The sequence below is a fragment of the Prinia subflava genome, chromosome 12, assembly GCF_021018805.1.
Source record: "Prinia subflava isolate CZ2003 ecotype Zambia chromosome 12, Cam_Psub_1.2, whole genome shotgun sequence".
Classification (NCBI taxonomy): domain Eukaryota; kingdom Metazoa; phylum Chordata; class Aves; order Passeriformes; family Cisticolidae; genus Prinia; species Prinia subflava.
Window position 1 is genome coordinate 3583103 of NC_086258.1, and position 26015 is coordinate 3609117.

Genomic DNA, 26015 nt, shown 5'->3' on the forward strand with positions numbered 1-26015 from the left:
GGGAGATGTTTCAACATCTAGGGAGACACTGGTGTACACAGACATTGGAAACAGGAGCTGGAGCTGCTTCTTGGAGAGATTATTTTCTAGAAGATCAGCTCCAGGCAACTTCAAGTCTCATAAGGGAAAGACGTGAAGCCCTGAAAAACAGGGTGGCAGAGAGAGAAGGAATTTATAGGGGGATATCAGGAGCCTCTTCTCACTTGTGAATAAGAGTAACATCTTCTAACATCACTACTAAATTACATGTAGAAGAGGAAGGAGATAATCACACTGCTGGGCTGCAAAGCTTCTTCACCAGAGCCGAGGCAGCTTTAGGGATGCTTCATGGGGAAGGAAGTTTTGGAGCCATGCTTTAAGGGAGGACATGAACACAGGGCTGAAAAGACAGTGGGATCAGTTAGCTCATGAGTGGCAACAGGATATCAAACCTTCCTTCTGAATTATTGGCTTTATAGCTAAGAATTATAGATCACTCTAATCCAACCAGCGGGAGCAAAGCTATTTCAGGAGCAGCACTGCTCAGGTGGAGCTGCACAGGGGAAGGCCCAGAGTTCTGAAAATGAGGTAGGGTAGAAAACTGTGAGCAGAACAGCTCCCCTCCCCCAGCAGCCACGGCTCAGTGGCAGATTAACCACGAAGCCGGGTGATTCATGGCAGACCTGTGAGCAGAGCAGACTTCATGGCTCAGGTGGAATTGGCTGTCTGCAGTTAATCCTCTTTAGAACAGATCCCAGCTGCACTGGGGAAAAGGATTCCTCTGCAGACTGACAAAGATCCATGGTTCCCCTGTACGAGGGCTCTGGGTACAACTCCAGAGGAGGAAACTGAAATAGGACGTGGTTCAGCAGAGAAAAATTGGCTTTGTTGTCAAATTGCCAGCTCTCACCCAGACCAGCACTTAGATGTCATCAGCACTGGACAGCAATTCCTGGGAGCTTTTGTGGGATGGGTTTTGGGTGCTGATGTACAGCCCTAGCAAAATAATCCCCTCGTTTCTACTATTGGAACCTATCTGGGAGCATCAGCAGCACACCTTGCTTGTGAGCCAGCTCCTCCAGAGCCAGAGAGAGGCAGTGAGGAGGAGATGCTGCTCATCTGCTTGCTCAGGTGCCTCATCCCTAAAAAGCTGGAGGTTTCCTTGCTGGAGGTTTCCTTGCTGGACACAGTACTTCCCTCTCATCCCACCCACATCCCCCACTCAGGACATCTCACACAGGAGGTTTTCAGATCTGAGAGTTATTTTCCCTCCAAAACATATTCCTGCACCTGCCATTGCAACTACAGCCTGGGAAGATGGGGTTGGGATCCTTCTATTTCCCCCTGCCCTACATCTGACAGGAGTTTTGGTTATCTCTTCAGCTCCCTGCATGCAAGGAAAGGGCTCAGCACTGAATTGGAGAAGCCCCACAAGTTCTTGTAGGCCCATCCTAGGTTTTATTGCCTATATAGAATGGGGTAACCTCCCAGGACACCCCTGCAAAGCCTCTGCTTCTCTCCTGGGGAAGGGCTTTGCAGGTGACTGCTGCCAGGAAGCTCCCAAGGTCCTTTCTGGGAAGAGGAGGAGACTCAGCTGCAGCAGCGAGGATACAGGGATCCTTTATCAGCCCCTGAATCTGAACAAGCTGTCACTAACACTGCTGGCAACTCAGCTGAACCCTGGCAACATCTGTGTGGGAGCAGAGAGCCTCGGATGCAGTTGGACACATCACTGCAGCTTGTGGGAGTTATTAGTTTGTTTGTCTGAAATATGGATTTAAAAAAACGAAAAGCAACCAAAAAAACCCAAAACCCCTCCCAAAACCACAACACTACCACAAAACAAAACAAATAAAATAACAGCCTCGTGCCAGGCATCAGGCCTTGTGTAAGAAAGGGAGGATGAGCAGCACAGGGTGTGCAGAGGTACCTTTTGCCTGCTGGGGTGCCTGGCTCCGTTTCTGGGCTCCAGCAGATTTTACAATCCCCCAGCACGAGGTGTGTGCCTGCACAAAGGCGTCCCTGCTCGGGAGGCAGCAGTTGCTGATGTGGGAAAATGCTTCCAGCACTACCAGCAGCACCTCCTGGTGCCTGGACATGAGGGAGCAGGGTAACACCACTGCTGCAACAAAAACAACAGCACAATGCCTGATTTGTACTGCAGTGCTGTCCTGGCTTGAGAGCTCCCAGGAGAAGATGGGTTTCCCAGTGGCCCAGCATTTCATACAACACCTCTTCCAAAAGATCCCCAAGTCATCCCAGAACTGGGAATCATTCCACTTGCCACAAGAATGCAGCCGTATCAGGGGTAGGATGTGATATCTCCTGAAGAGCAGAACTGCTTGGAACAAGGACAGGAGAAGGCTCTCCAGCTGGAGTTGTAGGGGGAACAGTGGGAACAGACCCAAGCAGGGATTCCTACAGCCTCAGCAGGTTAACCCCACCAACACCAGCAGCCTGCTCAGCTAGGCTTGGTTTAGGACCTGGGGTTTGCATTTTATGCAGGGAAGAGGGAACTCTGCTTCACCTTCCCCATACACTGCCCCTCACTGGACAGACCTCGTGCCACCAAAGGCAGACAGTGGGGACTTGTGGCCAGGACACATCCTCTGACACAGGCTGGCTGTTTATCACCTGGTGGAATAATACCCCTTGTGCTGGCAAATCCATCCAGAGGGAGTTAGAAAGGAAATCAATAGATGTGTTTGCCTGGGAATTTTTCTGCACTGAGATATTGTCAGTGCAGTGGCCACCAGGTCTATGAAGAGCCTGGACACATTTAATGCTGCCCACTGTTAGTGATGGGCAAACACTGCTGGGGCTGCCAGGAAGGGGTGGGCACAGTGTCCAGGGGGACACAAGGTGGGACACTGTGTGGGCACAGTGTCCAGTCTGGCACATCCATCCATGTGTGTGGGAAGGATAGGACAGGACAAGAGGGAATAGCTGCCAGAGGGCAGGGTTAGATGAGATATTAGGAAGAAATTATTCCCTGGGAGGGTGGGCAGGCCCTGGCACAGGGTGCCCAGAGCAGCTGTGGCTGCCCCTGGATCCCTGGCAGTGCCCAAGGCCAGATTTGTTTGGATGGGGTTTGTTGCAACCTGGGCTAGTAAAAGGTGTCCCTGCCATGGCAGGGGGTGAAACAAGATGGGCTTTAAGGTCCCTTCAACCCAAACCATTCTGTGATTCCAGCCCTGGCTGAGGGGGAGACACTGCCCCATCCAAATCACCAACCAACCACCAACACCCCAGTCCCACAGCTCCGCGTGGGGCGGGCAAGGGATCACTGCCGAGGAACTGCTGCGGGCTCCCGGGCCAGGCGGCATGCCTGCCACGTGGGAATGCCAGCCCCCGGGCGAGGGCGTGCGCAGGATGGAGCGCGGAGCTCGGGAGGGGCACCCGGGGCTGGCGCGGGGCCGCCCGCCGGACCCTCCCCGCGGCGGGGCCCGGCCCGGCGGGGCAGCGGCGGCCGTGCCGGTCCGTGGGGCCCTGCTGCCCTCTCGTGGCACCGCGGCAGGACGGCGCTGGGATCCCGGCATGCGGCACAGCATCCCGGGACACGGCACAGCATCCCGGCATGAGGCACAGCATCCCGGGACACGGCACAGCATCCCGGCATGAGGCACAGCATCCCGGGACGAGGCACAGCATCCCGGGACACGGCACAGCATCCCGGCATGAGGCACAGCATCCCGGGACACGGCACAGCATCCCGGGATGAGGCACAGCATCCCGGGACGAGGCACAGCATCCCGGGACACGGCACAGCATCCCGGGATGAGGCACAGCATCCCGGGACGAGGCACAGCATCCCGGGACGCGGCACAGCATCCCGGCATGAGGCACAGCATCCCTGGACGAGGCACAGCATCCCGGGACACGGCACAGCATCCCGGGACATGGCACAGCATCCCTGGACGAGGCACAGCATCCCGGGACACGGCACAGCATCCCGGGATGAGGCACAGCATCCCGGGATGAGGCACAGCATCCCGGGATGAGGCACAGCATCCCGGGACACGGCACAGCATCCCGGGACATGGCACAGCATCCCGGGATGAGGCACAGCATCTCGGGACGAGGCACAGCATCCCGGGACGAGGCACAGCATCCCGGGACGAGGCACAGCATCCCGGGACGAGGCACAGCATCCCGGGATGAGGCACAGCATCCCGGGACGAGGCACAGCATCCCGGGATGAGGCACAGCATCCCGGGACGAGGCACATCTCGCCGCCCCCGCCCCGCGGCCCCTCCACGGGGTCTCATCCTTCTGTCCTCATGCCAGCCTCGGGGAGGGGAGTGCGACACAGCGAGTGTGTAACATCCCTTGGGGGTCGGTGTTTGATGAACTCCCGGGCGTGAGGCTCCGTGACCCCTGTTAATCTCCTGTTTATTAGAATGTGAAGGGGCTGGAATGGACCTTAAAGACCATCCCGTTCCAAGGCCGTGCCACAGGCCCCGGGATGTCTGCCTTTAGACCTGATTACTCCAAGCCCCACCCAACCTTGCTTTGAGCAGGTCCAGGGATGGAGCAGCCACAACCTTCCCAGCCTGTGCCAGGGCCTCACCACCCTCACAGCAAAAAAAAAATTCTCCATATCTAATCTAAATTTCCCTGTTTCAGTTTGTACCATAATTCTTTATCCTGTCACCACAGGTCCTGGTGAAGAGTATCGTTATGCCCACACTGCCTCTGCCCCTCTTCACACCCCTCTCCCTGTGACATTGTGCCCGCTGCTCCCAGCTGATTAACCAAACTCAATTAAACACAATTCTGACACCCAACACCAAGGTGTGGACAGCCAGCTGCACCACTCGTGCTTGTGGCTGGTGGCATGTGTGACCCTGGGCTGCCACAGCCCCGCTGCCCTGGGGATGGTCCCAAAGGTACCAGCACGGAGAATCTGGGGGCAGATCATCTCTGCTGCCTGCAGGCTGGACAGGCAGGATCTCACCTCAGCTTCAGATGGGACATTTATATGCTTGCAAGCCCGAGGTATTAAGAAAAAAAGCTCTTAGAGACCTCTGATAACCCTCTATAAAAGGGGATTTTTAAAGTGTCCCCTGTAACATAGCTTTGGCAAAGGAACTGGCTCTGCAGACCCTGCACAGCCTCCAGTGCTCCCCAGTGCCTGCACTGCATCCCAGAAGAGCACCCACAGCTCTGCCCTGCTCACCCAACCCCTGGCAGCAGCTCAGGGCTTGTTCCCCTGCCTCCAAAACACTTTGGCCCAACAAGGGTGGCTCCATGACCCCCCAAATCCCCCCTCGATGGCACCTGGCTCCCTCTCTGCTCCAACACACCCGCGTGCCCTTCTCCCATGGGATGCCTGAGACCTTCCCAACCCTGCCAGCTGGATGCATGGGGCAGCCCTTGGGACACACCACCTTGTCCATGTGTCAGGGTGACTGAGGTCCCAGGCTGGACAACCTTCCCATCCTTCTTTGTCATGTAGGGTCCCCATACTCACACATGATGGGTAACATCATCAGTTTGTCATTGTCACCTCTAATTAAATCCAGAGAGTCCTTTGTTTTCTCCCCAGGATACATTGAAAGATGATTTCCTATTTCTACCATTGTTTTTTCCTCACACTGTTCATTTTCAGGTGTGGGTGGCCTCATAGGATCTGCCAGACCACCCTGGTTTCAATGTTTACATCTATTTTTCTTCCCCATATATCAGGGACTGAAAGAGCATTTCCCTGGTGAGGCCAGGAACTGGGAATGAACCCTGTGTCCCCTCTCTGGGCACAGCAACATCCCCAGGGAGCCACTGAAACAGGGTGCTGTAAATCTCACTCCTTTTCTTCTGCAACCCTGGCCAGGCATTGCATCTGCTCTTGCTGCCTCTGAATGCATCCACTGCCCACACTGCTGATCCCTGCTGCTCCAGGGATGTAGATCCCTTCCAAATGAACTATTCTTTTTCTAAACAAAGTGGAAAAACCATCAAGAGCAGAAGGTGGCAAGACTTGCTGCATTATGCAAGTGCTTCCTTCAGCGCAGGTCGGTGGCAGCCGGAGCAGGTAAGCAGTGGAAAAGCGCTGCAGGCAGTGAGGCCACACGGAGGGATTTTGGGAAATGGTTAAACTGAGGACTTGCCTCTTCCACAGGTAGGGAATTCCTTTGAGCCTGAGCCTCCAAATCTCCAGCTGCACGCCAGCCCTGGGCTGACCACGAGATGCTGCCTGTGGCGCCGGAGCCGTGGCACCAGTGGTGTGTGAAGGACACGGTTCCCTTGGCGTCCCCCTGCTCCCAGAGGAAGCCCCAGCCCTGCCATTCCCCAGTTTGCTGTGCAGCCCCACTGGGTCCCAGCAGAATGGGTCGCTAAAGCAGGTTCATGACATCCAAGCAAAAATGGGGCTGGAATGGGGGCAGTGCTCCTGATGGTGATTCTGGCTTCAGGAAAGAGCCCAGCCACAGGCCAGTGGCCAAATCCCTGCCTCTGCCTACCACTGCCAGCCTGCAGCGTCTGCTCACAGCTGCAGCTGTACCCAAAAATAGTCCTTTTTGTCCTGGAGTCCACAGGCACGGTATGAAAGGAGAAACACACGTTTTCAGTAGGTGATGCAAAACCCATCAAACGCTCAGGAACCTGCTGGGGGAAGGGAAGGGGAAAGAAAAAGGAAAAAGGGGAGGGGGGAAGGGAATGGAAAAGAGAAGGGAAATGAAAAGAGAATGCAAGGTAAGCCAGGGAAGGGAAAGGAACAAGGCAAGGAAAGGAAAATAATAGAGAAGGGAAGGGAACGGGGAAAGGGAAGGTGAAAGAGAAGGGGAGGGGGCTGATCCCGCAGCAGCACTGCCTAATCAGGGAAAGGGCAGTGAACAACCCGCGCGTGCCGAAATGACACAAATATATACATATATATATATGTGTGTATATATATATGTCTGTGTGTGTGTATGTGTATATATCCACAAAGGCGTTCCTGCTTCCCCTTTGTTACTTCTAATCTTTCCTTTCACAACGAGGCGCAGCACAGGCCCGGCAGACCGAGGTCCATCCCGCAGCCCCTCTCCTCCACCACAGCCCCCCCACACCCCGTGCCGGGGTCTCTGTCCCCCCGTGTCCCCCGTGTCCCCCGTGTCCCCCTCCATCGCAGCCGCGGCGCGCCCGGACTACATCTCCCGGCAGGCCCCGCGGGCGCGCTCACGTGACGCGCGGCGCGCGGCGCACGCCGGGAGCGGCGCGGCCCGGAGCGGCGGCAGGTGAGGAGCGCGCGCGCGGGGCCGCGGCGGCGGCGCCCCCTGCGGGGGGGGCGGGCAGGGCGGGACCCCCGGGCGGGGGCCGTGAGGGGACGGGATGGACGGGACGGGGCGGGATGGACGGGATGGATTGCCATGGAGGGAATGGAAGGGAGCGACCGGGCCGCGCCCCGCGGGCTGTGTGTGCGCTCCCCGCCGCGCTGAGCGGTAGGAGCGGGGGCTCCGCCTCGCCTGGTCCCCCCCGGCACAGGCGCGGCGGCCGGGGCTGAGGGGGCTCGTCCCGGCCCCGCCCGCCATTGACCCCGCGGCTGCCGCCAGCCGGGCCCGCTGCTTTGTGCGGACTTTGTGCTCACACACCAGCACAGGGCAGTCCGGGCTGCCCCGGCCCTGCAGTGCCCGAGGGCTGCTCGGCGCTTGCAGCAGCCTGGCCTAGTGGAACGTGTTCCCCTGCCCATGGCATAGGGTGGAATTAGGTCATCGTTAAGGTCCTTCCAACCCAAACCCTTGGGTTTTTCAGTGAAACCTCCCCAAACCCAGGGGTTGGCCTGCCTGTTTTGTTGTTGTGGCAACTCCTGTCAGCGGCGCTTGTTTTGCAGCATTGCCCCATTATTTTCCCTCGTTAATGACACGAGCTCTGAATTACAAGTGAAGCAGGTGTTATCACTGCAGACACTCACTAAAAACTGCCGGGTGACAAGAGAAACCACGGCAGGAAATTTCTTTTGAATGTAGGGAAACCAAACTCGCATAATTCTCGGTTTTATGGCTTGATCCTCAGCTGAGGCTTTCAGTAATACCCTGCTCTGCGTCAGAGGAACTGCCCCGGGAGGGACCGACACGCAAGAACAACCCGCTGTTAAAAACTTCCAAGGAGGCACAGCCGAGTGTGAGAGGGAGATAAAAGGAAAAATAATGTCCCATTACTGAGGGCATGCTGACATTCCCATAAAGGGGGTTATATATGAGAAGAATGTCATACAAATCAGCTCTCTAAAAGCCCAACCTGACTTAAAATCCCATCCACCGTTGTTCTTTAATGAAAATACTTGTTCTAAAGGTAGCTTTTAATGTAACTCTCAGTACTTGGTGCCTGTGCTGCTCCCACATCCTTCCCTAAGCATGTCTTTTGACTTGTCTCCAAGGAAAGTAAGAATAATGAACCTGGTATCCTGTATTTCATTTTTAAAAATCATTTTAAATCACAGATTTTTCCTCCCTCAGAGGAAGGTTTCTGTTCTCCATGGCAGTGCCCAAGTTGCTGCCTCTGCAGGGCCAGGGCTGTGATACTCAACCTGCCAGCGTTGAGCTGATCCCAGCATGGTGCCTGGAGATTCTGCCACAACGCTGAATCCCTCCCTGAAATAAAGGCTTTAAAGGACTCTGAAATGCAGCTGACAAATTAAAATTAGGGGGCTTTTTTTCTTTTCTATATGAGCATAAAGAACTTTTCATCCTTGCAGTTGTTTTTCTGCACAGGAACACACAGCAACCTGACATACACAGCCTCTTTCCCAAAGAGGAAGGAGGCAGATCCAGAAGTGACAATGCTGTGTGCATGCAGCCATTTCTCAGAGAGAGCTGTGTGTTCACATCCCTCTGCCACTCTCCCTTCATTTCAAAGACTTAACTACTTCCTTCTCCTTTTCCTCTTCCCTAGAAGAAAGGTTTTCTTCCCCATTTTTTAGTGGCTGAGCAGTACAATAGCAAAGGATTTGAAACCCAGTCTAGTGAATAATAACTTAATGATGTGAGCCCTGTTCTGTTCCTTTTGAATGGATGGCTGCTTTGGCAGGAGAGCTGCTGGGATCTGCTCCCTGCTGGGAGGGATGTGAGGGTGGAGAAGCCTGGATTGAAGCTGAACAGCAACCAGAGTGGTGTAAAACTGAACCAGGGGACGAGAACGAGGTCAGCGCTGCGAGATTGTGAAACGAGGAGAAATTAAATGCAGTTAAAGCGGAGTTCAGGAGCTAACAGTGAACACCAGGAGTATGTTTGGAGTTGTCTGTTAACTCCATTATTGCTAGTACCTGCCTGAGCTGTGTTTAATTGGCATGAAGCGTGCTGTAGCATGGCAGAGGTTCCTGACATGCACTGGCATCAAACCTTCTCTGTGTGTTTTCAGCATGCACAGTCACCCCCAGAAGGAGTGGAAATTGCCAGAGCATTCCTGCTACTTTCATTTCCTGAAAGTATGAATGTATGAAACATTGAAATGTGTTTTGGCTGTCTAGCAAAGCAGAGTGAACCAAGCACATTTGGTTGGTATCTGATGTCACATCTGAATGCAGGTCTCCAGAGGTGATCTATTAATGTCCTAGAGCATCGCACCATCTGGTTCCTTCTTTGATGCACAACATTTTGAATGCCTGGTTTAATCTCCCTGGGTTTCAGTAAATTATGTAAACTCCGAGGCTTGGCAGCAGGAGATGGGCACCATGAGGAGATGATTCAGTCATCAATATCTACTGGGCTTCCATATTGGTGCCATTAGACTTTTCTCAGTGCTACTTTACAAATTTTGCAAGTGAATAATTCATCGCAGTGGGAGCTGCGAGTTAGTTTTGAAATTTGCCCATCCTGAGATTAGCTATGACTAATGCATCCTTCCCAGCATGGAAAAGCTAACTGAGTTTCTTTTTCTGCAGGGTTAGGCGATAAGTCAGAAATAAATTGCATGTATACATAACTGCTGGTGGTGACATAAATCACATTTCCCTTTTTTCTCCCTGGACAGAATCGGAACACCTTGGAATAGATGTGAGCACAAGGCACTGCGCCGGATAAAGCTGCCTCGGAGCACCATGGCTGCCGCCCCTTATCTCAACTCGGACGCGCTGCGAGAGGTCCTGGAGTGCCCCATCTGCATGGAGTCCTTCACCGAGGAGCACCTGAGGCCCAAACTCCTGCACTGTGGGCACACCATCTGCAAGCAGTGCCTGGAGAAGCTCCTGGCCAACAGCATCAACGGGATCCGATGCCCCTTCTGCAGCAAGATCACGCGGATCACCAGCTTGGCTCAGCTCACTGACAACCTCACCGTGCTGAAGATCATCGACACGGCCGGCCTGGGGGAAGTGGTGGGACTTCTCATGTGCAAGGTCTGCGGGAGGAGGCTGCCAAGACACTTTTGCAAGAGCTGTAGCTTGCTTTTGTGTGAGCCGTGCAAGGAGGCTTCACACGTGCCCCCAGGACACAGAGTCATTGCTATCAAAGAGGCTGCTGAGGAGCGTAGGAGGGAATTTGGTACGAGGCTTGCCAGGCTTCGGGAGCTCATGGGTGATCTTCAGAAAAGGAAAGCTGCTCTGGAGGATGTTTCGAGAGACCTGCAATCCAGATACAAAGCGGTTCTGCAGGAGTACAGCAAAGAGGAGCGCAAGATCCAGGAAGAACTGGCCAGGTCACGCAAGTTCTTCACCACCTCTTTGTCTGAAGTGGAGAAGATAAATAACCAGGTGATGGAGGAGCAAGCTTACCTGCTGAACTTAGCAGAAGTGCAGATAATGTCTCGCTGTGACTATTTCCTTGCCAAAATAAAGCAGGGGGATATAGCTCTGCTGGAGGAGGCAGCGGACGAGGAAGAACCAGAACTGACAAACAGTCTCCCGAGGGAGCTGACTCTGCAGGAGGTGGAACTCCTTAAGGTGAGCCATGTGGGACCACTGCAGATCGGGCAGGTGGTGAAGAAACCCCGCACCGTTAACGTGGAGGAATCGCTCATGGAGAACGCAGCATCCTCCTTTGCACCATTTAGAGAGCCTGACTTGGTGCAGGAGGAGCCCAGCTGCACCCCGCACTCCTCGCCAGCCAAGCCAAGGATGCCCGAAGCAGCCACGAGCATCCAGCAGTGTTCCTTCATCAAGAGGATGGGCTCCAAGGGCAGCCTGCCGGGGATGTTCAACCTCCCCGTCAGCCTGCACGTCACCAGCCAAGGCGAGGTGCTCGTGGCAGACCGCGGCAACTTCCGAATCCAGGTCTTTACCCGCAAGGGCTTCCTGAAGGAGATCCGCCGGAGCCCCAGCGGCATTGACAGCTTCGTGCTGAGTTTCCTTGGAGCAGACTTGCCCAACCTGACCCCCCTGTCTGTCACCATGAACTGCCACGGGCTGATCGGCGTGACAGACAGCTACGACAACTCTGTCAAGGTGTACACCATGGACGGCCACTGCGTGGCGTGTCACCGCAGCCAGCTCAGCAAGCCCTGGGGCATCGCCGCGCTGCCCTCGGGCCAGTTCGTCGTCACTGACGTGGAAGGGGGGAAGCTGTGGTGCTTCACCGTGGACCGTGGCGTGGGGGTGGTGAAGTACAGCTGCCTGTGCAGTGCCGTGCGCCCCAAGTTTGTCACCTGCGACGCTGAAGGGACCATTTACTTCACTCAGGGGCTGGGGCTCAACCTGGAGAACCGGCAGTACGAGCACCACCTGGAAGGAGGCTTCTCCATCGGCTCCGTCGGCCCAGACGGGCAGCTGGGACGCCAGATCAGCCATTTCTTCTCTGAGAATGAGGATTTCAGGTGCATTGCTGGGATGTGCGTTGATTCCAGGGGAGACCTGATCGTTGCTGACAGCAGTCGTAAGGAAATCCTGCATTTTCCTAAAGGAGGCGGTTACAACATCCTGATCCGGGAGGGACTCACCTGCCCGGTGGGCATTGCCATTACTCCCAAAGGGCAGCTGCTGGTGCTGGACTGTTGGGATCATTGCATTAAGATCTACAGTTACCACCTGAGAAGATACTCCACCCCTTAAAGGCTTGGCTGCAAACAAAGCCTGTCCTGGCACTGGAGATTCTTGCAGCCTCCTTGCAATGTGACAGCAACCAGTGTCAAGCCTTCACGAAGATTGTGCCATAACTGAAGGGGATTTGGCATAGAGGTCATCATGTTCTGTGTTTAGAAACAAAATAGCTTTCGTGGTGGTGGTGGTGGTGGTCTGCTTTTTCTTCTTCTTTTTTATATAAAATCCATACAAATAAGAACAAGCGTGATGGAAAGGACCCATCCTTGGCAGTCTTGGTTCTTGTGACTGGTCACTTCATAAACCTCTTCACTTCCTTATGCCACATCTCGTACACTTCCAGCTTCAACCATTGCCTCTTTCTTTGTGCCATAAACACTGACTGACTGCTCTAAATCACCTTCCCTTAGAGAACTAGCAGAGGCAATCCTGTGGTAGTTGCAAGGAACTGGGTAGCAGGTGTCTGGGCAACTCCTAGAGAGAGCAATTTGTGCTTGCAGCACTGCATAAAACGAAATGGTCTCTTCAACTGCTCAGAGATGAAGCTTTGCTTCCACCTTGACGAGGCAGGGTTGTCTCTCCCATTTTTCTGGTGTTCAGGAGATTGCCCTGTCGTGCCATTTGTGAATTGTGTCTGTTCCATGTGAAGTGAGTACTGTGCAATCGTGGGAGTCCGAGCTGAGACAGAAAATTGCCCTCTTTATTCCTGAGTTCTAAGAGGATGGGTTTTTTTACTAATCAGAGTTTTGCTAGATAGAAGAGGATAAAAAGGGAGGGGGCTGGAGAAAAAAAAAAGAGGGGAAACCTAGGGTTGCTATTTACTGTTGTTACATTATTAAATATGTCCTGGAAACTGTCTTTGGAAGGTCTATCTGGTATCTAAAACTTCTGGGGAAGGGGGGAAGAGCTGGGGGAATAAGACTGGGAGATTGTAGGAAATGAGATTAAATGCAACGTATTGTATGTTCACCTGCTCTTCACTACTCTGCATTCCAGACCACTGCATTTAGCAATAGGTTTCCACTCATCTGCACCTCCTCTGTGCTGATGAGTTACTCACTTCTGAGATAGGAATGAGCAGGGGGGAACTATTTAATTTCTGGTTTTTTCAGACTTGGAAGCACATCCATTGGTGCACTGCTTTTTTCCCTTGCACAGCAAAACCCTACATTCCTCAGATTATTTTTTTGTTTTGTAATTCTTTTTTCCACGACACCAGCAGGCACCAGAGCTGCTGCTCATCACGGCTTTGGGCCAAATGAAGCACAAAACTGCAGCTGTGTGAACCAAGGCCCCCACAGTGCTGCTCTCCTGGCTGATAAATGTGTTCCTCAGTGTGGTGCTGCTCGCCCAGAATAGTTTATTGAAGGAAAGATGCATTTAAATAGGGCACAGTGGTAGCATGTTAATCTGCCACAGATAATAGTTACACTGCAGTGCATTTATTTGTTGCCATCAACAACGTAGTTGCAAATTTGGGGCCACGACAGACAATATAAAAGCTGATTTTATGGTGGCTGCCATGCTCCAGCAAATTGTTTGCTACTTGTCCTACAACATGTTTGCAACAGGTGATTTTTTAAATTTTTTTTAAGCCCATATACTTTTCCCTGCTGAAACAGCAAAGAGAAAGAGGTTGGTGAGCTGCTGCTGCTGGAGCTGGATGTTTGGCAGTTAAAGGGATTGCAGAAAAAGTGCTGGAAGCAGATTTTGGTGGGATTTGGGATTTTTTTCTCTCTTTTTGTTGTGCTCAGCCAGTGCTGAAGGAGTGAGCACGCAAACACAGCTGTGTGATGGAGCTTCCATCAGGGCAACTTCCAATTTCTGCTGTTACAATGTGCTGGAAAAAGCGTGTGGAGAAGGGAGCTGGGACATGAGGTGGCTGATGGTGCTGAGGCAGCCCGGGGGACTCAGCTCCCCTGAGCTGCTCCGTGTGCTTGCCAAGGCTGCCAGCTTTACATCTCTATTCACATCCTCTGCTTCTCTTTTTTGGGTGGGAGGGGGCAGTTGCCCAAAGCATGTGACAGCAATCTGAGGAGCCTTTCTCACCCTGAATGTGTGTTTTGGGGAGGTGATGATGATTACTGGGCTGCGCCACAGTTCATGACATTGTAAATGAAGGCATTTTTCCAATTTTATAACAATGGCAGCTCCTCTCCTTCTGGTTTCTTTTAAACATTTCTCCTGCTTCCAAGAACTGCTCCACCCAGGAGGCTACCTTGGACCTGAACAATTAAAGCAATATTATCTATGATAATATGTACCTCTGTAATTTTCTGTTCCCGTGGATTTTTTTTTTTTTTTTTGCAATAAACAGCACAACTACTAGCAATAACATTTCCTGGAGTGCTTGAAAAAAAATAAAAGGAAAAAATTAAAAGCTGGTCCAGTAAACTGAGCAGTTGGTTACTCCAGCCTGTTCCTGGTTACAGAGTTCAATCAAAGTGTCTGTCATCTGTTTCTCACTGAGAGAATTAAGAAAAATAACACCACCCTGTGAAGCACTGGTGGGCCAGGACACTGCAGTCGGCGCCTGGGGCTCTGTCTTGCCTGCAACTCTTCCAGTCTGGGGTTTCAGGGAGAAAAGGGAAAAAGAAAAACCTGCTGTCCTTCACCCAGGATCTGCACATCTGACAAAACTCGACTGTGAGATGATTTTACAGAGCTCCTCTTGCTGTGGTGCTCCCACACAGTGTCATGATCATCTGCCAAACGAGGTGAAATGGAGTAATTAAGGATTATGTTGAAATAGTTTGGCTCCTGCTCTGTATCTAGAGGAAGAGCTTGTCTGGTCACACGTATGTGTTTGGTTTTTAAAGATTGTGTAATAAAGGAAAAATTGATCCAATTAAAAGTGCATTGCAAACGGCTCATTTTCTTATTAAAACACTTAATCTTCTCCCCTCGGTGGCAGATTGGATTTTACAGCCAGTGGGGATTAGAGTGGAACACAGTGGCTACGAGACCCTTTTTATGTGTCAGGCTGTCGAGGATAAATCTGATCTTGGCAGGCTCATGCAACTTTCCTGACACTTCCCTACCCACCTTATAAACAAATGCTGTGGTTTTGTACCTTAACTCACACTGCCTCAAGGGCAATATCTTCCTTGTCAGCTGATGTTTCAGAAGGCTGATTTGAATTCAGTGGCTCCTGGAGCTCAAGGGGACGAGGGAGCCTGGCTGAAAACTCCATCCCCTGTGTGCTTGGCTCATCCAGGGTCTGAGGTGGAGACCTGTGGTGCAGCCAGGACACATCAGAAGCCGTGGGCTCACCAAGAAGAGCTCAGACTGTGGTGCACTTACACTGTGAGGGTATAAAACCCCTGGCTTTCCTCTGTTTGTAGTCCCCCTCCTTGGAGCTGCCAGCTCGGGCTGTTCTTCTGATGTTTGACCATGATTAAATTATTTTAGATCAAAACTCTGCCATGGGAGCTGAGCTGGTGAGGAAACCTGGTGTGACTGAGTGTGGGGGGTGTAGCTGTGAAGGTGCCTCCACCCCAGCTCGGGTGGTGCCAGGGGGCTGCCAGAGGGGCTCTGGGAGGGTCAGCAGGGACATTTCCTCAGCAGGGACATTTCCTCAGCAGGGACATCCACAGCACAGCTTCTCCCCTTGTCCAGCCACCTGGCTGAGCTGGGTGAAGGATTTCATCCCTTGGGCTCATCTCAGCTCTTTAAACAGGTATGAATTTCTGGTTTATCAAACATTATTCAACCCATGCAGAACAGCTGCAGTGTGGTGCTGTAAGACCTACGCTGTAGCTTTATCACAGGTTTGGATTTCTTAGGGTAGAACAGCTGAACCACGGACATTGTTCCAGGCAAAACCAGGAGCCAGGGAATGAAGGGATGAGGAGGAGAGCCTGTTCCTCATCAAAGGGGGTAGAGCTACAAAAGTAAAAATAAAGCCATATGCTTTGAGTTGTTCCTATTGTATAGCTTAAGTGATTTTTCTGGGTCATTACTCAATGTGAGGATTTAAAGTTATTTCATTTTACACAACTAATTACTGCACTTGCCTGGCAATTCTGGATTACAATGAGCAGTGCATAAGGTCATTTTGCAGACTTACTCACAGCACATGTTTTAGTCTAAACTAAATTTCATGGCAACCAGCTAGCTTGTTTTTACCTCTTCTGAACAAAATGTTGAAATCTGAGGGCTTGAAATAATGACATAAACCAAGCAACTGAGAGTGTTAAAAGAGTGTTAAAAAGGTAATTGAGTACTTGTACATAGGGACAGATCTCAAAACCAGGGAAATGCTGTGTGTTCTACTTCTGACCAAGCACATATAAGGGAAACCTATTATGTCCTTTAACAGCTGAAAAAGTAGCTTTACAACTTTCTTAGTGCACTTGATTGCATCTAGGAAAGGAAAACTAAAGGTTCCTGCAGATTAGTTCAATCTTAATTGTGTTAATGGCAGTATCAGATCTGAAAGAAGACAAATAGAGCCTTGAAAGGACAGGAGGGAGCCTCAGAGGAATACGGACTGGCTCCATCCTTAATTTTATGAAGGATATTTGTGAAGATCTGTCAAAACTGCAAAGTTCACAAGAAAGCATGAAAGCTGTCACCTCTTACAGGTGAATGCAGTCCATGGAGTGTGGTCCGAGAGAAGAGAAGCAAACACTGGGGAGGGCAGGGAGCAGAAAGGCTTAGGGAATGTGACAGGACCTGCCAGGACACAGCCCCTCCATGGGCTGTTCCCATAAATGATCCATTACTGAGAGGGAACATGAACACCTTTCCCATCTGCAGCAGCCACAGGCTGAGCTTGCTGAGCATTCAACGTGCCCAGAGAACCTCAGCCAAGGAAACTCTATCTACAGGTCATAGTAAATTCAAGAAAAACATTTCCCTCACTGCAGACCTAAAGTAACCTCCCAGCTGGGCAGTGAAACCCTCTGGGTCTCCCCCACCCAGGCACACACATCCTGAGCCCATCAGCATCCCTTCCTGCCTCCCAGCTGGGCTCCTCCAGTGGGAGGAAGCAAACTGGAACAGCTCTTGCAGAAATCTCACCAGGGCTGTCAGATTTTGCATTCAGAGCAGCTCTTCCCCTTCTCTAAGCAAGCTCTCCACCTCCTCACCAGCCAGAACGAGGAACCACGGAGCGAGGAGCTCTCTGATGAACTTTTATCAGTGAATGAAGTGGTTCCCAGGTGGATTTGCTGGATGGAGGGATCACTCCCTTCCCTGATGTACAATTTCAGAGTCTCTGAGGTGGGGGTGACTCCCAGCCTCCACCTCCAGGTTTATTGTTATGGCACTGTGTGGTGAGGAATAGCCCAGTTTGGGTCAGCTGTCCTGGCTGTGTCATCTCCCAACACCTCACCCACCCCAGCCTAGTGACTGTGGGGACAGGACAGAGAAAAAGAGGAAGCGTGGATGCCATGGAGGCACTGCTCAGCAGCAGCCAGCACTCCGGGGTGTTATCCACACTGGTTTCTCCAGAAATCCACAGCACCACTGTGACAAAGCCAGCTCCCTCCATCCCACCAGGCCCAGCCCATTCTCACACACAGCAGGAGCTGGCTGGGGACACCACGTTTGTCCCAGCTGCCAAATGAAGGTCCTCACACAACTGCTACCAACTTAATGGGGCGCCGTCAGCGTTAAGCGCCGGCTCCAGCGGGGAAGGAAAGCGATGCGGGCTCCCATGGCACAGATCAATGGCTGGGTCGATCTCCAGGTCCCTGCTTGGAGGCCACTCAATGTGTTAAAGTACTGCTTGGCTGCACAGAGCCAGAGCAAGCAGCCCAAAAAATCGGTTTTTAATCACTCTGCATGAAGTAAAATTGGAGTTTGCTTTGGTGTGCTCACAGACTGAGGCTGTTCCTGTGAGGGAGCCTGGGGGATGCTCCCATGCCAGCCCTGAAGGAGCGCAGAGCTCCCTGTGCCACAGCCATGCCACTGTGCCTGTCTGGCTCTCTCCTGCAGGATTCACTCCTGCAAATCCTTGGGAACAAGGGCAGGCTGCTCTGCCACCTCAACTCCCCCCATATCCACCTGCAGGAGGAAGGGGACACTTGTCACTGCTCCAGGCAGAGCAGGCTGCCCGCTCTGTGCTGTCCCTGGCTGGGCAGAGCCCTTTCCCTGCCCCTGGAGGAGGGAGAGCTCTGCAGGTGCTGACCCACAGGGCTCTGCACTGGCACTGGGGCGGCTCCAGCCCCGGCACGGGGCCAGCGCCTGCCCTGGCACCAGCAGCATGAGCTTCTCCTCAAAACCATGTTTTCAATTAGTGCTTGATGCACAGATTGTGCCTTTATTGTTGGAGGCCTCCTCCTGAGGCCCAGCGATTGATTTATGAAGTTGATTAAAATATTAAAATAATTTTGTGCGCTGCTGCAAAGACCCTGTAATGCGCATTCTTCCTCAGAGTTGATGCCGTTCCAATTAGCTTGAGACTCTCCTCTCTGGTCCTCTTGTGACCTGTTTTGTCCACTAACAAATTACAGTTATTCTGGCCCTACTTTTATATTTATTAGAGCTGATGCATATGTGTGCTCACTGAGCAGCTCAGAATGGGCTGGTGAGCAGCGGGGAGCCCGGCAGGCCAGCGCTGTTCTGAGTGGAGAAGGCATCCAGAACTGTCTAGCTGGAGCTATTTATTCTGATCTGCCTTATGTTGCTGGCAAAATGAGGGTAAATCAGTAGAGAAGTTGGGAATAAAATCCATCTACCATGAACAGCAAGCTATTTCTCTTGGCTAACTGGGATTTCCCTGGGACAGAGCCCTGGGTTTCCCACGACACTTTCTCTGTCCACAAGCTGATCTCCCCAAGAGCCCTGAACATCCTTAATGTCCTTCCAAGAGCATTTTCTGGCCATCAAAGAGCTGAATACAATATTGGTCACCTCTGTATTGCCCACAGCCCCAAAGTTCCATCTCACTGACCCCACCAGCTACCAGAGCCACAGATGGAGCCATGCACGAAACACAAGGTCAGGGCCAGAACCCAGTGCCAAATGCTGCACAATAAGCAGTGAAAGGTTTATGTCCAGGCATCACATGCAACCCCTCAGGGGATCCCTGGAGTACCATGAGTGCTTTGGTGCTTCACCAGCAGAGGGAAAGGATGTTCTGGGTGCCCCAAATGCCAGGGCAGCCAGGCAAAGCTCCAGGAGTGGGGGCAGAACCTGGGCGGGGAGTGAGGGATCCACCTCAGCCAGTTGCATACCATGGACTAAAAAGGAAATTATCACTGAGGCACTGCTTTGCCTTCAGGCCCTGTGCTGCCGTGGGGCTTTGTGGCTGAGCCCTGAGCCACTGCTGCCCCTGGCATGGGGGAGGTGGGAGTGAAGGAATGAGAGATATTTCACCACAAGATCAAGCACTGCTCATGCCCCTCTGGCCCCAGCAGTGTGGAACACCAGCAGTGCTTGTGCCAGGCCTGGGCTGCAGCAGCTGCCTCTCACTCCCACCTCTCATTCTTCTGAGAAACCCTTGTGTGGGTTTGGTTTGGTCCCAGGTGATGGCACTGGGACCATGGGGCACTCGGGGTCTGCTCCCCACCAACACATTTGCCCCTGGATTGCAGGGAGCGCTCCCAAGTGATTAATAACACCACGAGTACATAAACAACCCACCTCCACGTGCCTTCTCCTGCTAAACAGGGGCATTGCTATGGCAAACTTCATTTATCACTATTTAAAACCCAAACAAACGAGCACAGGGTGTTATAAATACTCTTACAAGACGAGCTACGCTGGGAAAACGGGGAATAAAATGAGCCAAGAGCAAGGGAGGCAGCGCGTGGGAGAACACCTCTCTCTGCTGGGTTCCAAAAGAGGCTGCTCCTGGCAGTGCCACTAAGGCATGACACAAGTGCCCTGATGACCTCTGTCACCATCAGCCCTAAGGTGGGCTCTGTGATACACCACAGATGCTTTTTGAATAGAAAAATATCAGATCCAGGGCATACCCCCAACTCCCTGGAGGAGAGAGATGAATTGGCAAATGGAAGGCTACAGCGATAAGGCAGTTTTTATAAACATAACCTAATTGTATTACTTCAAAGTCCTGAAGTTTATTGCCCTGTTTAATGATGTGTCTCGTTATTTATGGTGTAGCACAATGAGTCTGCTATTGATTTAATGCACTTCCTTAAAGACTGTCATTGTCACAAGCAATAAAACAAAGCCATTCGGAGACAGCTCATTTATGTCACATCTCCATCAGCTGACCCCCAGCACACGAGGGCCACCGTGGGGAAAGGGGTCACCCTGGGAGAGGATGGAGCCAGAGGGTGGAAGCTGAAGGGCAGGAGCAGGCAGGGTGGCTCAGGGGTGCTGCCAGTGACATTTGCCACCTGACACTGGGCACTCCGTTTGGGACAAGCCTCCTGCCTGAGCCCTCCAACCAGCACAGTGATGGTGTGTGCATGGGAAAGGATGGAAACCAGCACGTGACACGTGATGTTTGTGCCCCTGCCCATTCCCTCCTCACCTTTCTGGTACTGGAGCCAGAGCTGCTGCTGGACCTTCTTGCTGGGGAAGTGGATGGTGCAGCTGAACTCGGAGCCGTACAGCGCCTCCGCGATGTAGTGGGAGCCAAACTGCTGGATGAAGGAGAGCAGCTCCTCCCGGCTGCTGTCCTTGTTCAGGATCTTCAGGATGTTTGCAAAGCCTGCGGGAGGGAGGCAGGGGGTAGGCAGGTCAGCAGGGCAGGGGAAGGAGCCCCAGAGGTGCCTCACATGGGTGCTCAGGTCATAGAAGGTCTCACGTGGGTGCAGTTCCTTCTCTTTTGCCTCCATCTCATCCTTTGGAATCCACAACCTGTTACTACCCTGGGCTGTGGCTCTGCCTTCCTTCTATGATTCCTTTCCCTAAGAGGTTTCTCAGATAATTTTGCAGGGATGTGCATGTGAACACGTTTGCACACACACACACACACACACACACACACACACACGTGCTCTGTCCTTGCCAGCTCCTCTGTTCTTCAGGCTGCTGGCACACCATTAACACTCTCCCCAGAGGATGTGCTTGGCCTTTGCTTGGCTGTATCCATAACCAAAGATGTTCCATCCCTAGTGCAAACAGCCAGTACAACTGGTAACTATTTTTAGGAAAGCTGGAGACAGCCCAGAGGGACACACAGGGCTGGGCTGGGCTGGTGGCAGCTCCATGGCTGTGCAAAGGTCAAGGCATCACTTGAGCAACATCCACACAGACAGCAGGGACCTCTGGCATGGGACAAGGACATGGACCCTTGGTGCTCCATGGAGCTGAAATATCCTGGAGACACTGGTGACTTCACAGCACTTGAGCATCACTTAGAGCTGGCTGAAAGCACCGTTTTGGTTCAGTGGTGGAACGGAAAACATACTGCAAGAAAATACGTCATAACTGTCACCAAAATGAGATTATCTGGCTGGTTGGTTGGTTGGTTTATTGAAAGGGAAGGCTGTTTTAATAAAAAAGCCAGAAGAATTCATTTTGAGCTGAACCCACATATTTTTTTTTCAGCTCTGTGCAGGTTATTTCATTTTGGGGCTGTGCAGCCTGTTAGCACTAAATCTTTTTTTCCTTCTCTCTCCATTTAAAAACTCGTTGATTTTTAAATAAAAAATGCTATTTTGAAATGAAAAGGCAAAACATTTCAGGTCGCAACAAAATGTTTCGGCATTTCTGAAACAAAATGTGTAGCTATAAAAACGTGGCAGTGAAATGTTTTGACATTTGCAGGATCCTCCCACCCACCCCTTCTTCATCTGTGACTCCTGCTTTATATGACCTGCTTTTCCAAGTGCTTTGGTTCCTTTTGAAACCACCTTTTTTAAGGGACTGGTTTTTGTACATACACATATACACAGTGGCTCCAAAACAAATCCTTCCTGCTCATTGCTTACTGCCTTTCTCCTGGCTTTGACCTCACCTCTTGCTGCACAAACTCCCTGCCTCAGTTTCCCCCCTGGAAAAAAGGAGGAGAATCTCCCTGCCTGCCTCAAGAGCAGCACTGGGAACAGAGCATGGAGGTGGGAAATGTCAGTGGGATGCTTGGGGCAGAAAACCACCACCCACCCATGCAGACACACATCTCCCTGCCCCTGGCATCCCTCACCTGCAGAGAGTGTGATGGAGCTGAGCTTCACCCTGTAGAGGTTGCTCCTGACCCGCCAGTGCTGCACCATGGGGTACCCCATGGCCTCGTCGTACTTGATGTCCCCTGCAAAGGAAAAGCAGGTGGGTGACACTGCTGACCATGCTCTGGGGAATGCTTAATGCTCCCACCGTGCTGCAGGGGTGAGAAATGGGCTGGTGGGAGGGCTGGGAACCTCACTGGGGATGCCGTGGGGTCCCAAGGACAAGCATTGGGATGGCTGTGACTGCCAGGACTCACAGGGGTGCAGATGCTGCTGGGATGGACTCACACACCCCTCAGATGATTTCTGCCCCAGGCACACAGGAGGGATGGCACAAAGAGGAGGATGATGCCCCTCAGGAACCACACTAGGATCCAGGGTGGGAGAAGAGATTGTTCCTCCTGTGCCCTCCCCTGGGACCCTGAATTGAGGAGCAGCTCGTACCTGTGAGGAGCTGGAGGTCAGGGAGGGGCTCTGAGAGGACACCACGGCACTGCTCCTCCACGGGCAGGGGGATCACCAGGAGGCCGTCAGCCAGCTGGGGGAAGTCCTTGATGAAGTTATTCTCCCTGCAGAGAGAAAAAGACAACTGCAAAGCAACGATGCAGGGCACGGCTGGGCAGTGGGGCTGAGCCACCCTGGTGGCATGGGGACAGGCGGGGACATCTTCTCGAGCAGGAGCCCTTCAGGGGATGGGGTTTGCAGCCTCCCCACCAGCCAGCCCTGGCTGTGCAGCCCTCTGAGGTGATGCCTAATGAGCTCCCCAGGGACCACAGCTCCATTAGCGCTCCAGAAATTTGGAACTGCTCTCAGCCTGGGGACTCGGCCACTGCGTTTGGCCCAGATTTTCAAAGTGGGTCCCTGGAGAGGGGGGCAAGGAAAGAGGAATGGCTGCTACACCCAAAACTGCCCTTTTTCCACACCTTCAGCATCTTCATGTGAACAGTGACCAAGCTCTGCTGGGGCTCCCCAGGCATCATCATCACCCCCACAGTTTTCACCCCCCCCAGTGACTCACTCTCCAAAAGGCAGAAAAAGTCCATTTTACAGCCAGACACAAAAAAAACCCACTCTGGTGTACAGCTGGCAGTGCAATTTTACCACACATGCAGGATCTTTTCTAACCTTGGCAGGTATAACATTGTATAATAGGCCCCTAATGAATTGTTTCTAGAACAACGGTACCAGGGAAATTATTTGAAATGGTGAGCAGACAGGTCTCTGGGAGACGAGCCTCCCCTGGCAAGAGAAATGCCTCGCGCCTGCGCCGAGGAAACAGGAGGGGGCATTTTAAATATTGATCTTAGAGCCAAAATATGGGCCAGGAGGCTTCGCATCCTCTGGCTGTGGAGACAAAAGGGCAGCAGAGCAGGAGAAAGGGAGGTTCCTGCAAAATCAGGTCAGCCCCAGGAGCTTGGGGAAGGTTCAGATTGGCACCGCCTGCCCCAGCTGCGTTTTTTGTAATGTATTTTCTTTTAAACAGCTGCTGATTTCACTCACCTTCCCTAGTTTTACCTTTTGTAGCCTGTCCCTGGGGGATGATCCATCATCCTGTGGTCATCTCACAACAGGGTACACCCTGGCCACCTCCATGGGTCCCAGCACAGCAAGATGCTGATTTCAGGGAACGTTCCCCTGGATCCTCCCATTGCTCTGGGGCAAAGATGTGGCCACTGCAACCTGCACCAGAGGTGAGCAGGAAGCCATAGCCCTGTGCAAGCAGCCTGGGGATGTTCCCAGCCCCAGGGCAGGAGAGGAGCACAGGGAGGAGCACCTGAAGGTGGGGACACATGAATGGGGCACAGGAAGTGTTCAAGGCCAGACTGGATGGGTCTTTAAGCAACATGGTCTAGTGGAAAGGTGTCCCTGCCCATGGCAGGAAGGCTGAAACAAGAGGATCTTTAAAGTCGTTTCCAACCCAAACCATTCCATGATTCCCTGGCTGCACAGGCAGCCTGCCTCATGCTACACCCCCATTTCAGAGCCACCAGCGCCTGACTGCATCTCAGGAGCCTCACTCTCTGCACTGCCTCAGTGCAAAACAGAAAAAATTGCTTTATTTTTCTGAGGGGAAAATCCTCTCACTCACAGCGTGCTCGCCAATCTCCGATTGATCCCGCTGGGCACGGGATCCCCATGGTGGAGTGCTCTGCTGCTCTGAGCCCTTTGCTGTCACAGCAATTCCAAACGGGGAACTGCAATTACTGCCGGAGCTGGGAGCCGTGTGGGTGGTGGGAAGCAGGGCTGCAAAATAAGGCAAGTCGGTAGGGAACAGGGGAAGAAGCATGTTGGTGTCTCTGCTGCTCTGCCTCAGCAGAAAAGGGAAAACATCAGTGCTGCCAAATCCCAAAGCCATGGGGAGGCGTGATGCTGCACTGGGAAAGCGGGAGGCACTGAGCCTGCCTGCTGTCCTGGAGCGTGGGGACTGTCCCCTCCTGACAGCTCAGCTCCCCGTCCTGCACAGGATGGGCACAGGGACCAGCAGGGTCACTGCCAGCCCAGCCCCATATCCCACCTCTGAGAGCATCAGGAGGAGATTCCCAGGAGGAGCTGGCGGAACCTTCCTAAGTGTCACCCTGATTTTGGAGACTTTTCTAAGCCTTCTGTAATGTTCTTCGTATTAGAGTCAGAAATTTTACCTTATCACACTTTCTACTATAAACACTGGCCATGTTTTGCTAACTGTTTTTCATTGTTTACATATTTCTAAGTGAGAAAAGGTGATTGACAGTTGGCTTGGCCAATGAGGATTGAGAGGTGGAATCCATCCTCCAATCCACAGGCCCCATAAGAAATGTATAAAACTGAGTTTTGTAAATAAACTCGCCCTTTTTCCTGCTTCGCTCACCAGCGTGTCCTCGTGTAGTTCTTTCCGTGTCCACTGTGACACCCAAGTGCTGTCCCACATGAGGGGGCACGGAGGTGCCAGGACAGATGCCAGAAGCTTGTGTTCATCCAGCACCCTGCACCCTGACACAGGCCAGAGGAGACAGAGAGAGGCAGCAGCTCCTCCTGCCCCCCACCTGAGCCACCTCAGCAATGCCCACCCGTGCCATGAGCCTGTAAAACAGCTGCCCCTAGGGGTGCCCCAGCTCATCCACAGGGCAGGACAGCCCCAGGGGTTGGTGGTCCACCCTGGGCAGCTCAAGAGGGAGGACCTGAGGCATGAGGGGCCCTGCACACAGCAGCTGCTGCTCAGAGCTGCTGCCTCTATGAGAAGGTATTAACTGAACAGCCACATTCTGCAGGGCCCCTCTTATCCACTTGTTCAACTGTTCCACACTTGAAAGGCCAAGGGAAAAGCAGGGGCAAGTGGGAGCCAGGGAGTGGGCACGTGCCCACAATGTGCTTCCATCACGGGAGGGAGCAGCAGGGCAAGGCAGGACCTCAGGAGCACTTCCATGATGCATTCTTGCTACCAAAGCCTTCCTGCATCTCTTCCAGCTCTCCCCACCGCCAGGGCCCTGCCATCCCCAGGCAGGGATGAGCCAAAGCTATGCTGCTGAGCAGAGGGTCTGGGCACAGCACAGTCCCTCTGCAGAGCCCTGCAGGGGCAGGGTGGTGATGGGGACATGCCAGCAGGGCACACAGCTGCTGGGGTGTGCCCAGGGCACAGCATTCCATGGACTGGCAGCCGGCAGAGGGCTGCAGCTCCTCTTCCACAGGGCCTTCTTAATAACCCTGTGGCTTGCAGGCTGCTCACTGTGGAGGCACAATAAAGAGCTCCTGCCAGACTTTTCTGCTCTCTGGAAGCTGTGATCAAAGCCATCGGGCTCTGTGCAAGGGGCAGGGACATGGGTGAGGGGAGGGATGTGACAGCATCCCCATGCACGTGTCCCTACACGTGCCTCCAACAGGGGCATGGTGAGCCACCGGCACCTCTGCACGGTGTGGGGCTCACAGGGTTATTCCAGTGGCGTCAGGAGGGACACAGACAAACCTGCCAGCCCCACAGCATCCTCCTGTGCCTCTTGCTCTGCCCCTGGCATCTCCCCAGTGAA

General features: G+C 52.8%; 2 protein-coding genes across 4 annotated transcripts in view; one reads left to right on the forward strand and one right to left on the reverse strand.

Moving 5' to 3' along the window:
• ASTN2 (astrotactin 2) overlaps positions 1-26015 on the reverse strand; it is a 322339-nt gene that overhangs the window by 94715 nt on the left and 201609 nt on the right. For both annotated transcript variants that reach the window (XM_063410172.1, XM_063410173.1), the window contains exons 14-16: positions 22459-22583; positions 21993-22097; positions 20376-20555 (exon numbers count right to left, since the gene is read on the reverse strand). In XM_063410172.1, coding sequence (XP_063266242.1) covers positions 20376-20555; positions 21993-22097; positions 22459-22583 — 410 coding nt within the window. The remainder of the gene's footprint in view (positions 1-20375; positions 20556-21992; positions 22098-22458; positions 22584-26015) is intronic.
• TRIM32 (tripartite motif containing 32) lies at positions 7149-14782 on the forward strand. Of its 2 annotated transcripts, none has more exons than XM_063410174.1 (2): positions 7149-7193; positions 9925-14782. In XM_063410174.1, exon 2 carries the CDS (start codon positions 9992-9994, stop codon positions 11933-11935), a length of 1944 nt encoding a protein of 647 aa, XP_063266244.1. In that variant the 5' UTR covers positions 7149-7193; positions 9925-9991; the 3' UTR covers positions 11936-14782. The 2 variants fall into 2 exon arrangements, with proteins under 2 accessions (XP_063266244.1, XP_063266245.1); XM_063410175.1 differs by lacking the exon at positions 7149-7193 and adding an exon at positions 8950-9095.